General features: G+C 46.3%; 1 protein-coding gene across 1 annotated transcript; it reads right to left on the reverse strand.

Moving 5' to 3' along the window:
* Positions 1-4,861: 4,861 nt before the first annotated feature.
* On the reverse strand, positions 4,862-8,932 carry DLX2 (distal-less homeobox 2). Its single transcript, XM_001368009.4, has 3 exons — positions 8,077-8,932; positions 7,281-7,465; positions 4,862-6,703 (listed from the first exon to the last, which is right to left on the reverse strand). Exons 1-3 carry the CDS (start codon positions 8,459-8,461, stop codon positions 6,284-6,286), a joined length of 990 nt encoding a protein of 329 aa, XP_001368046.1. The 5' UTR covers positions 8,462-8,932; the 3' UTR covers positions 4,862-6,283.
* Between the last annotated feature and the right edge of the window lie 6,228 nt (positions 8,933-15,160).

Here is a 15,160-nt window from a genome sequence, read left to right on the forward strand (position 1 = left end):
GCTCCGTCTTTTATCCCAACCATCTTTCCTTGTTCTTATCACAGATTTTTTAAAATCCAGAAATAGGGACTGCAATTCATTCTGCAAGTCTCTATGTAACTGCTTTTCTCAAAAAGTGTACAGGCTCTGGAAAATTTCCCAGGAAAGTTATGCTAAAAACTATAGTACAATAGAATATTTACAGTTTTTTTTCCCTTGCAGGAAAATGGTCTTTCTGTTTTGAGGCCGACCAGATTTTATCACTTTTGAGACTCCGAGTGGTGATGCTTTCGGGAAATGGCTATTCTTTCTATTTGTTAAATCTCAATCTCGGTCTCTGTCTCTGTCTCCGTCTCCCCCCTCTCCCTCCTTCCTAGTCCTGTCCCCCCTCGCTTCAGTTCCCTCCGCCTCTTTCTCTCCATTCCACCTTCTCCCCTCTCCAGCCTCGGGAGGAATTTAACATCTTGTAATGTGGCAATGCTCCCCGTGCGCTTCCGGGGGGAGGGGGAGGTACTAGTCTGAAGACACAGGATTCTCTCAATGACCTAACCAAGGGTGTGGCGGTCTTTCTTCCATACTCCCTTACCCCGCCCCACCTGTTATCACTCCCTCACCTGTCAAGTTTCTTTCTTGACCTTTCTGTCCCCATGTCCCCTAGGCTCTGAGGTTCCCAGGTTTGGCCTTAGCCCGGGAGGCCGTGCGGACCAGGAAGAAGAATCTTTTCTTAGCTCTGTATATATTTTAATAAACACTTGGAGAGGCTGTTGTTTTGCTTCCTTTACAATATAAGCAGTCCACTTTGCCTTGAGGGCAAAACCTGGTCAGTGGCCAAGAGTAGAAAAAATTGGTGCTTACTCGGTCTTTAAGTAATTTTGGAGGAGTGGAGGAGAAGTTACTTTCATCACGGGAGGTCGAGTTCTCAGACGCAGGGAAATTTACTGCTTTCCGACACGATTTCCATGTCCACATCTCCTCTCTTCAATTTGGTTGTCCTCCCCCACTCCGGAGCCCCAAAGACACTCGGTGAACTCCCCCAGCCCCATTCGAGACGCAGCCGCCCTAGGGCCTATTTCTCCCGCAGTCTCCCGGCGCGCTCCGGCGCCCAGGGCGCGTAGAGTTGTGGATCAAACACACTCAAGTCTCCCTGGCTCAAAACACTCACTGTTTTCCACCATACCTTATTAAACCCATAATCCACCCCACTCCGAATTTGCCCCAGAAGTCTCGGAAATCGTTACACACAGGCGGATATTCCCAATTTTCACAAGTAATCCTAAAAGAAAGGCAGAAGGGAACCTCCTAAACGATCCCACATTTCAATCTCGATTGATTAGTCTGGGATTTTCTTCTCTCCATCCCCCAACTCCAACCCGCTTTTCTGCCCCCTTGTGCAAATCAGTGGGGAAGGCGGAGGGCAAGGAACCGGCGGGCAATTTCTAGGCATTTATTGGTATCTCAAACGTTTGGTTCTCTCCGAAGTTTGCAAATCTTACCCGAGGGTGGATGGGGGGGGGGGTGTGTGGAGGTTGGGGGCGGGGATGAGGATAGCTCCTTTTATCTGCCACTGGAGGGTGAAACATCAAGCAGCAAAACATTAGTATTAACGTTTTGCCCAAGTTTGAGGAAGCCTCCCGCATGGGAATAATGCTCAGATTGTGAACAGAGCAATCCAGAATCTTGTCTTTATCGCCCCCCCCCCCCCCATTCCGACCCTCCTCTTCCCCCCCACCCCTTTGCTTCCAGCGCTTGTCACATCCTGTCTCTGGCCTGATATTTCACGTGCGCAAACTGAAGGGGATTACAATGAAGATTTATGTGTTTTATGAACGCGGCTGGTTTCCCAGTGGATGGAGCCGAGTTCACTGCTTCCCATTTCCATTTTTCATCGGCACATTTGGGAGAGCTGTTCATCACCAGGGGGGAGGGGATGTCTGCGCGGCGGGCTGATCACAGGGCTCTGTGTCTTGGAGAGAGCTGCAACTTGTGAGAAATGCTTCCAAGTGACTTGCCTTGGGCTGTAGTGGAGCCTCCAGCTCGCTCCCCTCCCACTCCGTCTTTGTTTCTCCTTTTTTCCTTCATCCCGACATTCTTCCAACTCCAGCCGCTCTCACTCCCCCAGCTCGCCTCCCCCCCCCCCAGACCCCACGAACCCTTACTTCCAGGCCTTCCTCCTCCACCCCCCCCCCCCCTGCTTCTTATTCTTTTACCTTAAAGATTTACTCTCACTGGTAACTCCCAGTCCTCCGAACCCCACCCCGAGTTAGACTCTAGTTTCTGTTCCGGCCCCTCTTTCCTTCCCCCCCCCACTCTTTCCCCTCCACCCTTCAAAGCTGTCCCTCCTCCCTCCCTCCCTCCCTCCCTCCCTTCCTCTCTCTCTCTCTCTCTTTCTCTCTCTCTCTCTCTCTCTCTCTCTCTCTCTCTCTCTCTCTCTCTCTCTCTCTCTCTCTCTTCGCCCCCCTCCCCCCGCCCCCCGTTTGCTCTCTCCCAAGGAATGGGCGGGGGCGGCAGGAGGTTGAGCTGTAGCCCGACCCGACCCTGGTTGCCAGGTTCGGTGACTCCGGCTTGTCTGTGGGGCCTGGGCCCACCCCGGAGCTGGGGCCGCCCGCCCGCCCGCCCGCCCTCCCGGCTCCTAGGCTCTGCTCATGCCAAGGCCTGCTACGTGATTCCAACTTGGGCTGACATTCCCTGCCCCGGGCGCTCCGGCTTAGGCCTCTTAATCATCTTGTCTGCAGCAGATCCTCAACACCAGCCAATTTACTACCACGTCTCTCTGCTTCTGGTTTCGTGAGCAGGGGGTGAAGTGGGGGTAGGAGTGGGGGAGGACAAGAGGGCATTCAAGCACCAGAGAAAAAGTGTAGCCAGAGCCTGGCCCTCTAGGATCCTTAGGGCCATGAATTCTGGAGCCCTTAAGGGTGGGAAACTGAGCCAGCAAAAAGTGGAGGGACTCAAGTTCTAGCTTGGAAAAGTGAGACCGAGATTTTGAGGGGGAGAAATGTGAGGGGAGATGAACCCCTTTAATCTGGTGTTGCAATTTTTAGGCCCCATTTGACTCCGATGTCCCCCAAACTGCAAATGAACAATAAAAAAACAGCACAACTAAAGACAACAATGTGGGATATTTTAAATTTTAATGGCAAACAAATGAGGTATGGGATCTCCTTACACTCCAAACCAACCCAGGCTGTTTTTCACATTCCTTTTTGCTAACAATTACCTGCCCAAACTATCTGATCTTTTACAAAACTCGTATTTTGACAGATCCAGAAGAGCAATCAATAAGAAATAGAATAAAGAAAACATGGAAGGCAATGCCACTCTTTGACATGGCTTTGGGCCTCTGGTCTGGGGAGCAATTTTTTTCTAAACAGTGGATTAACCCTTTGCTTGAAATATCATCCCCTCTTTAAGAGTGGTGAGTGACACCTTGAAGGTTGCTTCAATTGGTAAAAAAAACTCAGGATGAAGAATCAAAAATTCAGTACCTCTGTTGTTGCTGCCTGAAGCGCCCTTGGGCAAGTTATGTTATACACTCCCCCACCCCCAGATACACACATCCCAGTTTCTTTTTCCTTTGTGAAAAGGAACAGATTGGGTTTAGATTCCGGGTCTTAAAGCTCTTTCTGGCGCTATAATCTTTGATCTTTCCGCACAAGAAATATGGGATTGGGATTCCTCAGGATCACAGCTGTGGAAGACAATATAGCAAAGATGCATTGTTTTCACTACCTAATAAAAAACGACGACTGAATTTCCTTCCTATTCTGCAGATAAGAATCCCTTACTTAGATTACGGACTCAGTGACACTTCGAGGGGCAAAAGGAAGTGATGTCTAGCTCCAGAATCCATTCCACCAAGGACCCCGCAGGAATTAACTTCCTTTTCTTCCAGAGCTGTTACTGATGGATGCGCATAGGTGTCAAAAGTAAAGGTGAATGACTATGCCTGTATGTACTTGGTAGGAGGGTGAGCAGAGGACTCACTGCCTTCCCCGGCTCCAAAGATCGAGTCGCAAGTGTGCTACTCCAACCAAATTTGTATTACTGTGTGCGTGTTCAATTCCTATTCTCGAGTCTAACCGCATTCCAATGCAGCTGAGAGTGTATGCGTGTGAATGTGATTCCACACAGGGGTCCAGGCCAAACAAAGCACAAGCTTCTCTGCCCTCAAGGCAAGTAAGGAACCCGGGAGCCCGGGAAGGGGCAGGTGAAAGCAGAATTAGCAGGATTTGAGGATAGGGAGAGAAGAGAACTGGAACTAGAACCGGTCAGTTCCCTTTATCAACCACAGAGGCTTGCTGCTGCGGAGGCCCGAGGCTTCGGCTGCAACAACAAACAGCAGCAACACCAGCAGCACCAGCAACAACAGCAGCAACAACAGCTACTCTGGGGTGGGGTGACGTGGGCGGCGGGAGACAGTCCGGGGCTAAAAGTCAGTGGCGCCAGCTCGCGGAAGGGGAGGGAGGGAGGGGCGGGGCCGAGTCTGGGAGCCCGAGCGTGAGCTGAGTGATTCATAGGGCCGCGGCAGCGGTCGCCCCCATCCTCCAGGCAAACTGAGCGAGTTGTTCTGCCACAATGGGAGATCATGAACTTATGGCTGCGGTGGCTCAGCCAAGAATCGAAAGGCCGACTTTGAGGTTTTCCCAAATCCTGATCTCTTTCCCTTAGCTCAACTGCTAATCTCTAAAACTTGCAACCTGCATTTGCAGGCAAAAGAGCCCTTCGGAGAGGACAATAGCAGATAGGGACTTTGGGTACAGGACGAGCAGCTGCAAGTGCTTGAGGCCCAAGTAAATCTATTTTGACCTTGGCTGTTGATGTAAAAAGCACCACCGGTCTGGCAACTCAGGTCTCAATGGCGATGTCCAAGGAAATACGGTGCGAGTACAATGAAAACAATAATTTATTTAAATAATCTCTTCATATTGTAAAATCAACATTAAGAGTATGTTGTTTTCATAATAAATAACTCAAAAATACCTTTCCTTTAAAGAACAAAGTCCTTGGACTTAAAACAAAAACGAAATCAGTAGCTTAATTTAACTGAGATAAGGAAGCTTGTTGAGGAGAAAATGTTTAAAAAACGGGAGAGGGGAACGAGACTACTGCTAACCCGAAATTCTTACAGCTGGTTCACCAAAAAGTCTGAAAGTTGAAATTTTTTATACAAATAAATCAAGGGAGGGGGAGGGAAATCTGCACGAACACCTTTATTTACACTGCACGAACACCTTTATTTACAAACTTTGTGTGTGTGTGTGTGTTTTTTCCAGGATAATAATCCTGAATTGAGTTTAAAAAAGATAATTTAAACACTTTTTTTTTGCAATGTCCACATATAAAAAAATCATTTTTAACATCAAAATGAGGTCATCCGCAAAGGCACCTAAACTTTTTAAAAAATAAAAATAAAAAAACTCCACTGGTGATGGATGAGGAGGAGGAGTGGAGATCTTGGATGCTTTTCCCTAGAGAGCTAAAGGGATGAGGGCCAGGAACACACACCACAGCAAAAAAGAAAAAAAAGGCAGTGAGGACAACGTGAGGAAAGAGGGGAGGTTGAGGGAAGAAGAGTGAAAATGGGCCCACAGTGAGGTTTATAACCGAGGATTTTTTTGCTCTCATAAGTGTGTGTGTGGGAGTGGGGGTGGGGAAGAGTAGGGAGAAAGGGTTGGAGACAGAATAGGAGGCTGAGCGACTGACCCTGGAAAAGAGCAACGCAATTCAGCGTGAACCCTAGGGGAGAGGGAGGAATGGCAAAGCTGGAAAGAGGGAGAAAAGCGTCATTCTTCCGGGACTTTGTTCTCAGCCTCAGGGAGAAGAAGGTCCCTGACCTCTCCGAAAGGGGGTAGGGTGCGGGGGAGACAGAGTGGAGAGTTATTGGTAAGTCGGAGCTTGAAAGAGGGCTCTGGGAGAAGGAACCTGCCCTGAAATATGGCCAAAGCCCCTACCCTCTTGCATACCCCGACCAAGCAAAGTCCTTTTCCCACGTTTCACACAAGGAACCCACAGGGCAAAAAGCCTCATAACTTTACAAATGCATCGGACAGTTGGACAGGAAAGTGTTCTCATCAAAGCACCAGTCCGGCTTTGCAGTGTGCCGCTCCTCTTTGCTCAGGGAGAGAAAAACGCAGAGATTGTGGATGGACAGGGGTCTGGGATGGCAGAGGAAGAAGGGAGAAGTATCCCTTGCTCTGGGTAGACAGCAGTCACTGTGGGAAGTCTCTCACTCTCTCTCTCTCTCTCTCTCTCTCTCTCTCTCTCTCTCTCTCTCTCTCTCTCTCGTCTCTGACCCAGTCTTTCAAAGTTAGAATATCGTCCCTGCGTTCACTGCTGAGCTGCTGCTGCTGTGGTGATGATGGTGATGGGGATGGTGGTGGTGATGGGGCTGCGGAGGCTGAGGATGCTGCAACAGCGGTGCACTGGCTTGGAGGTGAGAAGCGGAGCTGGAAGCCTGGTGATACCACGGATAGTTGCCTAGAAAGGCAGAAGTACCGCTGCTGGGACTGGAGCCTGAACTACCCCCACCTCCACTACCGCTACCTCCACTGCCTCCTCCGCTGCTCATCCGCTGGTGAGGGGCAAAGTCCCAGGTAGTTGGTGCTGAGACTGGAGGTGATGCACAGGGGGGAGAGGCGCTGCTCCCGGGGTGCTGGTCTGAAGGGATCTCTCCGCTCTTCCACATCTTCTTGAACTTAGACCGCCTATTCTGGAACCAAATCTTCACCTTTGTGAAAAAGGAAAACTAGTCAAGGTATGGACCGGAGAAACAGCATGAAATGGCAAGCATAAGAGAGAAGACACAAGACTGAGATTGAGATAGTAGATCTCCACTCAAGCAGGAAGAGGTGAGGACAGGGAGACTTAGAGGACCTCAATCAGTTCAGAAAATGAAATGCAGTTTATTTTTGAGCACTAGAATAATTTTTTAAGGGAGTGAATATTTATTAAAAATCATCAGTAGAGGGCTGTTTAGACACTATGTGCCAATCAAATATTACAATTTTTTTAAATCTGGAGGACATTATCCTGAGATGCCAGTCAAGTCTCTCCCCTTCTCTCCTCCACTGGTCAGTGCCATTATTCTAACCACTACAGGTTTGTCACTTCTAATTTCATATACCAAACTGTGGGTTAGCAGGGTTTTTTTTTTTAGGTATGTGCACATAATATCTCTACATACATGGATGGATATTCATTACAATGAGAACTCCTGCCCCTGGGCCAACTGCAAGGTTGGAAAAACTTCAGCAGGCATAGACCCATGGGGGTGGGGTGGGCAAGAAAATCTGGGAGCCCCTTACCTGAGTCTGGGTGAGGCCTAGGGAGGCGGCCAGTTCAGCTCTTTCCGGCAGTGCCAGATACTGAGTCTTTTGGAATCTCCTCTGAAGAGCTGCTAGCTGGAAACTGGAATAAATAGTGCGAGGTTTCCTCACTTTCTTTGGCTTTCCGTTCACTATTCTGATTTCGGGCTCGCATTCTTCCTTTTCTGCAACGAAAGGGGGCCAATAAGAGGGAGAACAATGAAGGAACCCGCCAAACAAGAACTAGGACGCCCGCTGGTGTCCCATCGTACTCTGCCTCTTGCAGCAAGGTGGTCAGAGACTCTTCCAGACCCAGAAAACTTTACCCATCTTTTCCTTCCAGGGATTTACGATGATTGGGAGTTTATCAGGTCCCCTCCACATTTACCCCAAACTTTTTTTTAATAGGATGTATACAAGGTTGGGAGTTGGGGAGAAGCAGGAGATACGTATTATAGAAAAAGAAACTCGGGTACAGAGAAAAGAGTCATTAACTACATTGCAACCATAACTCTCTCTTTCTTGAAAATTTCTGAGTTTCCTCCCAATCCCTTAAAAGTCCTCTTCGGCCAAGGAACTACTCTCTGAAACCAGTTCTGGAATTGAAGAAGGGGGAAAATGGGATACTGGGGGATAGGATAAGTGGAGAAGGGAGTAGAAGTCAGGGTATGGCAAAATCTATAGACCGGGGCTGGGGCTGAGAATCCTTATTCTTAAACTTCGCCCCCACCCCCACTCCCCTAGCAAGAAGCAAGAAAGACTTAGCAGCAATTAGTTGTGCGAGAATTACCCATACCGGGTTCATTGTTGGCCGGGGAGGAGCTGGTTCCGTAGGGCCCGTAGGAGCTGTACGCCGCCGTATAGCCCAGGTCGTAGCCCGCCTTGGCAGAGTAGGGGACGGTGTTGAGGCCGCTGGCGTGGTACTGGTACGAGCCCATCTGTGCGTAGGGGGACCCTCCGCCTCCGCCGCCGCTTCCCCCTGCCCCGTGCTGCTGGTTGGTGTAGTAGCTGCTGTCCGTGGCGGTGGACACCGGCAGCGTGGGGGACTCTTGGGGTTTGTGCAGGCTCGTGCTGCTGCCGCCGCTGCCGCTGTGCTGGTGGTGGTGTTGGTGGTAACTGCTGGAAGCAGTGATCTGATTCGAGTGCATATCAGCCACCAGACTGTCAAAGACTCCAGTCATCCTGCCCCGGGACGGGAAGGAGCAGTCAGTGGGACACCCGGGAGGACCTGGCGGGCGGTTCCTCAGTCTCTCTGTCTCTGTCTCTCTCTCTCTGTCTCTCTCTCTCTCTCTCTCTCTCTCTCTGTCTCTCTCTGTCTCTCTCTCTCTCTTTCTCTCCCTCTCCCCTCGGGCAACCAAAGTAATTACGGGGAAGCGGGGGGGGGGGGGAGAAGGAAAACAAGAAATGTGGCAATTATCTAGGAACCCCTCCTCCTTCTCTTCTGGGCGGGGGAGGCGATCAGTGGGGACCACTCAGGACCGCTGCCTCTGTGGCTGCTGCCCGACTCATCCTCTAGCCCACCATACTCTCCTCCTCTGCCAGTACTGGGCACGGGCGGGGGAGGGGAGCTGGAGGGGGGAGGGGCGGTGGGGGCAGCAGTAGTAGGCTCTGGGAGGCTGGAGCAGGTGAGCGGTCAGGAGCAGCTTTACGATTGTCTGAGGAGCTGGCTCCTGCCGGGCGGGCATTTAACACTTGTCACGTGAGGGCAGGCGACGTCACCTAGCAACAGCCAATCGCCATCCCGGCCCCGCAGAAGTCTCTGGGTTCCTTAGAACGCCCAGACAGGAGGCGGGTGTCACATGGCGTGTGCTGTGGCTGCGGCAGCCGCTGCTGTTCTAAGGCCGAGGCTCTTGGAGCAGCGATGAAAGAAGAGGGGATGGGGGTGGGGATGGAGGTGATGGTGTGTCGGGGGGGTGGGGGGGGTGGGGAGGGTGGGAAGAAACAGAGGGCAGACAGAAGGGGAAGACGACTATGGCCGATTGCTCCAAACCAAGAAAAAAGTTTCCGCTTTCCTTTATTTTGTTTATTATAAATGACTTGAAGTAAATCCTAAGGTCAGATCTTATCTTTTATTTCCAAACACATTAATCACAATAAAGGAGGTGTTGAGAGCTGGGTAAACTCTGATTCTTTGCTCTTTTCCTCGAAACCTCTGGCACTTAACATTCAGTTATTCTGAATTATCTATAAACCATGCGTAATAACACCTGCCACCTGTAGCAACCATAATGGCAATATTTGGAGGTTTAATTAGTGTATTTAAGGTGGTTTTTTTCGGGGTTGTTGTTGCTTGAAAGAAAAGCTATATAAATACAAAAGTATTCTTATTAATCATAAATTCGAAAACCACTTTTACTTGTTCTTACCTGACACACCTAGGCTTTAGGTAATAGAATGTATATGTAGTCTTATTATAAGCATTTGATGGCTAATTAAATACACCAAACAGTGAGAGTGAGATTCCCCCTCCCCCCCCATTTATGTGGGAAGTTGGATTAGATGACCTGCAGGTTCTCCTCCAAATATGACTTCTACTAAGAGGTAAATTAATTTCAATTTAAGTTAAGGAGTCATGTTTTCTTTTGAAATGTCTGAAGTTTTGCTAAATTTTCAACGCGAATTAATTGAAAACGTTTACCTTGGGTGATAAGGCTGCATTTTGCTTACTTTACTTTTTGGAATTTCAGGACTTGTTTGAGTCTATATTTCCATTTTCTCCTCCCTTCCCCCAACTACGTTAGAGACTCCCTTAAAAAGACAAAACAAAAAACAAACAAATCCTCCAAGTCAAACTCTGACCAAAAGGGGAGAAAAAAAATACACTTTATGAATACAGGGTAGTAGTGGGGGGTGAGGGGGTAGCCTTTTCAGGTTGTTTTTGATCTTGCCTCATAGCGCCACCTGGTGGAAGCAGAGCCATGCTTCAGTGAGTCCCAGGTAGAGGTAGACAGTGTAATCATCCCTAGGCGCCAGTCTCTCAAAACCCCCGGCTGAACAAAATAGTAATTAAAAGCCGCAAAATTGTGCTAGCGCTCACAGTCTGAAGATCCCCAACCCAAATGCATAACTGTGTCGTCGAACGAACTTGTTGTAACAACAACGTCCTGGAAAACAAGTTGATACTCTGAAAAAAAAAGTACCTCTGGTCTTCTATGGGGGGAGGAGGAAGCAAATGTACAATTAAAATGTGAACATGCGGCATTAACTCCATACAATGACTCGCTCTCAGGACGACAATGAGAGAGGACGGGATCCTGACTTCAAATACAGCTCGGATCTGGTTCTTAGCCACCATTTTAGCCAAGGAAGAATCCTGGAAAACCCTGAGTGCTGAGACCATCTTCTTCCTTGAATACTTTATATGGGACTTCTAGTGGATGTCAGGGGGCCTCTCTCCCATAGGAAAACAACTTCAAGTCTGGAGTGTGTGCTAGAGAGATCAGAGACAAAGAATATAGAGCGAGTGAACTAGTTGAAGATGGAAGCAAGAGTCACCCTGACAAGTCAAGTATTGAAGCAATTGTCTGAGTAATTTAAACTCAAACCCACTTCCCTAATACCCGGAAAATTGAGGCAAAAGTAGTTTTAAGCTTGAAAAACTGCATCTAGATAATTGTTTCCATTTTCTAGAAAGTCAGAAAGAAAGTCTGACGGAGCTAAATGAGAATTAATTTCCTTTCCTAGGGTAGAATTGGGAAATACTGCTCTCATCATTCTTCATTTGAGGAGAGAATAATGCAGATTTGGAGGTTCAGCTCTCAACAGTTAAATATATTTGCTCCTGGGTGGGGATTGATCCAAAGGGAGGGGAAGAATGAATGCAGAGGAAGGTGGGGGGAGGTTTCTACTCAGTTTTTTGGAAGGTTTAAGAGCATCAATGTTTCACCCTATTTAGGGAAGGAGCATTCAGAAGATTCCTCCTTGAAGGCTTCCTGAGCTATTAGCTTGCTCTTTTTCCCCACTTAAATATGGCAAGAGTTCTTTGTTTGATCCCACGCCTGGCTCGGAGTTATATCCATCTGTGTTCAGGTTCTATTTCCGCCCTTCTACCTCCTTCCTCTCTCTCTAGGATGGTAAGCCCCTCAAGGGTAGAGGATATCTTGTTTTGGGTATTGTATCTCCAGAGTTTAGCACCATGCCTTACACATATATCAAAGACATGACTTACCAATGTGAAAACTTCATGGAAGCAAATTACACTCAGCTTGTAATGTCTAGTTTTCAGATTAGTTGAGTAATTTATTCGTGGTCACACAGCTAGTAAATTTCAGAAGCAGGATTTAACCTCATGCATCTCTTAGAACGAGCCCAGGACACAATATGCTAGGTTACATTAGCTTCTCCTGACTTGTACACAGAAGGTGCTTAATAAAAATTTGTTCGTAAGATTAGACCGTTTTCTAGCGTGTCTTTGTTAAATCTTCCCTCTTTTTCTCTGGCCACCACTAGAATGCTGAAAGTTTCTTTTTTCTTTAATACACTGTCTGTAACAATAATATCATATTTAATGATGATAGGTACACAGGATGCTTTTTGGTTTACATTGTGATGTTCTCAACTACTCTGTGAAACAGGTAGTGGAAATTCCCATCCCCATCATATAGATAAGGAAACCGGGGTTCAGAGGGTTGAAGTGACTTTGCTCACAATCCCACAGCTAATATTTAGCAAAAAGCCTGAAGTAAGATTCAGGTCCTCTGACTTTAGGTCCAGTACTCTTGTCATTACCTCACACAATCTCTTAAAGATGCTTATTAGGTGGCCAATATTCCAGGAGGGATTAAGCTTTAAACCGTTACTAGATAACATCTCAGAGGAGATTAGTTGACTGCTAGCCTTTCGGGAATGGGACGTGGGGTAGGCGCCTAGAGTTAAGCGACTTCCAAAGGAGGGTGTGGATGAGAGGGCTTCAAAGACAACTTTGCCGCTCCGGCTTTTTTTGCCCGAGGCTGACTGTGGTTCTGAAAACTGCTCTTCTTTTCCCAAGTCATCCTGTAGTACATTCTTACCCAAAGGGACCTGAGTGTCTTGAATTTTTATAGATCCCATTTGGAATTCCAAATTGTCATCCTTCCTTCCTTCCTTCCTCCCTTCCTTCCTTCCTTCCTTCCTTCCTTCCTTCCTTCTTTCCTTCCTTCCTTCCTTCCTTCCTTCCTTCCTTCCTTCCTTCCTTCCTTCCTTCCTTCCTTCCTTCCTTCCTTCCTTCCTTCCTTCCTTCCTTCCTTCCTTCCTTCCTTCCTTCCTTCCTTCCTTCCTTCCTTCCTCCTACCATTCCTTCTTTCATTTTTCTTTCTTTTTCTCTTCTTTCTGTTTTCTTTCCTCCCTTTCTCCCCCCCTTTTCTTTCTTTCCCTCCTTCCTTTCCTTTTATTTTTCTCCTTATTCTTTCTCTATCCTTTTCCTTCCTTCTTCCCTCCCTCTCTCCTTTCTTCTTTTCCTCCTTCCTTCCTTTCCTTCTTCCCTCCCTCCCTCTCTCTCTCCTTTCTTTCTTTCTTTCTTTCTTTCTTTCTTTCTTTCTTTCTTTCTTTCTTTCTTTCTTTCTTTCTTTCTTTCTTTCTTTCTTTCTTTCTTTCTTTCTTTCTTTCTTTCTTTCTTTCTTTCTTTCTTTCTTTCTTTCTTTCTTTCTTTCTTTCTTTCTTTCTTTCTTTCTTTCTTTCTTTCTTTCTTTCTTTCTTTCTTTCTTTCTTTCTTTCTCTTTTGACATTGTCCCCACAGTCCCCTCTTACCAGGGATTCAGGACTGGGTGACCTTCATGTACAGCTGCTAGACTGTGAGTCACTTCAGCTCACTTCTTAGAACTATGTACTCATCTATTTAGAAGACCTTAGAAATAATCAAATCTAAGACCTTAATTTTTCAGCTGGGAAAAATGAAGCATTTGGAATTGAAGTAATTTACCCTAAACCACATTGAAGGAAGTGGCAGAGCCACGATTTGAACCCAGATAATCTGACTTCAAAGACAACTTTTTTCTTAAAAACTTTGGCATCTTTTATTTTTCTATCACCTTTATTTCCCAACATATCTCCCTTCCCTAACAGCCATTCCTTATAACAACTAACTAGAGATCAAAAAAAAAAATAGAGTAGCAAAACTAATCAACACATCAACCAAATCAGATCTTAAAATTTCCACTTCCATTGTCTTTTTATAATTTTTTTTTGGAGCCCAACTTGGTCATTATAACTTCATAATCAGTTTCTATTTTGTTCTTATTGTTCTTTCCCTATATATTGTTTAGTCATTGTGCATTTTGTTTTCCTAGTTCTGCTTATTTGCCTTAGTTCATTTGTCTTCCCATACCACTCTGTATTTTTCATTTTCATTTTTTCTTATAGCATAGTAGCATTTCATTATATTCCTCTGCCACAATTTATCTAGTCATTCACAATAGATGGCAGTCCATTTTATTTCCCTTCTTTGCTACTACAAAAAGTATTCCTATAAATATTTTGGCCCATATGAGACCTTTTAAAAATTATTTACCTCCTTAATATATATGCCTATTGGTGAGATTTCTGGGTGAAAGGATTTAGATATTATAGTCACTTTTTATTAGCATAAGTTTAAATTGTTTTTTAGAATAATTGGACCAATTCAGAGACCAGCATTAAAAAAAAAATTAAATCCTTTTAGTCTCAAGGACCCGGCAAACTGGGTTAAGTGACTTGCCCAGGTTACACAGCTAGGAAATGTTAGAAATCAGATTTGAATTCAGGTCCTCCCAACTATAGGCTTGGCATTCTTTCTACTGTGCTACCTAGATGTCCCTGAGACTAGCATTCTTTTAATGTACATTCCTAGCCTCCTAAAACACTTTTTAAGCGCTTACTATCTTTGAGGCCAGGTTCTAGGTACTGGGAAAGAAGGAAACAGATCAAGCCTTCATGGAGTTTACAATTTACTGGGGAGGTGGAGGGAACTAATTAAAAAATCATGTGTATAAACATATATGTATATGTATACATACATAATCTACACCATATATATGTATATATATATATAATGTAATTCATATATCCGAATTACAAGGCATTTTCTAATACTTGAGTTCATGAGTCATGTGAGGACCCTTCCAAAGGCTATGAATTGACACTTTGCCTAACTAACAATTCCCTTTCCCATTTTCATTGTTCATCCCCTCCATTAGCTGACTTTTTCTGTAGCTAAGCATCCTTTTCCTTAAGATTCTTTCTAGAAGTTTTCTGCAAAACAAACATTCCTGTTACAATCACCAGCTTCCTCTCTCGATTCTGTGAGATACTATATGGCCCTTCGTGATTCCACAGAGTTCTTTGGGTCTTTCTGTCTTAGTCCCCCCCCCCCCCTTTAATTTTTCTGTTTAGACCCTGCTTCGGCTGCAATCAGACTGGTGCGTTTGAAAAATTACATCCTTTGAAGAAAACAATCTGTGCTTCCAGCGTCAATTCTGTAGAAACGCCTCTGTGACCAACCACAACTTAGGCCTGGAGAACGCCAGGGGAAAAGGCCAGCTGAGGAGGAGGCGACCACGTGGCTGTGAAAGGGGAGCAGGGGTCAGCACTCAGTCTTCTTCCTTCTCCGGACTCACATGCTTAAACTGACAGATCCTACTGTCTGGTCTCCCATGGTGCACTCTTATTTATGGGGAGCAACAGTAGAGAGTGATACATCCTACTGTATTCAGAATTTTGGTACTCTCTTGGATTTAGAACTGACTAGGACCCTGGTGGTCATCTAGTGAACCCCCACATCTTACAGATGAAGATACTGAGGCCCCAAGGCTTTAAGTGCCTTGGCCAGGGTTTCATAGGTGGTTAGTAACAGAGCAGGGATTCTAACCCAGGACTTTTGATGCTAAAGAAATACTCTCTTTGCTATATGTCTGACTGCCAACAGCAAA

This window comes from Monodelphis domestica, chromosome 4 (genome assembly GCF_027887165.1).
Source record: "Monodelphis domestica isolate mMonDom1 chromosome 4, mMonDom1.pri, whole genome shotgun sequence".
In the NCBI taxonomy this organism is placed as follows: domain Eukaryota; kingdom Metazoa; phylum Chordata; class Mammalia; order Didelphimorphia; family Didelphidae; genus Monodelphis; species Monodelphis domestica.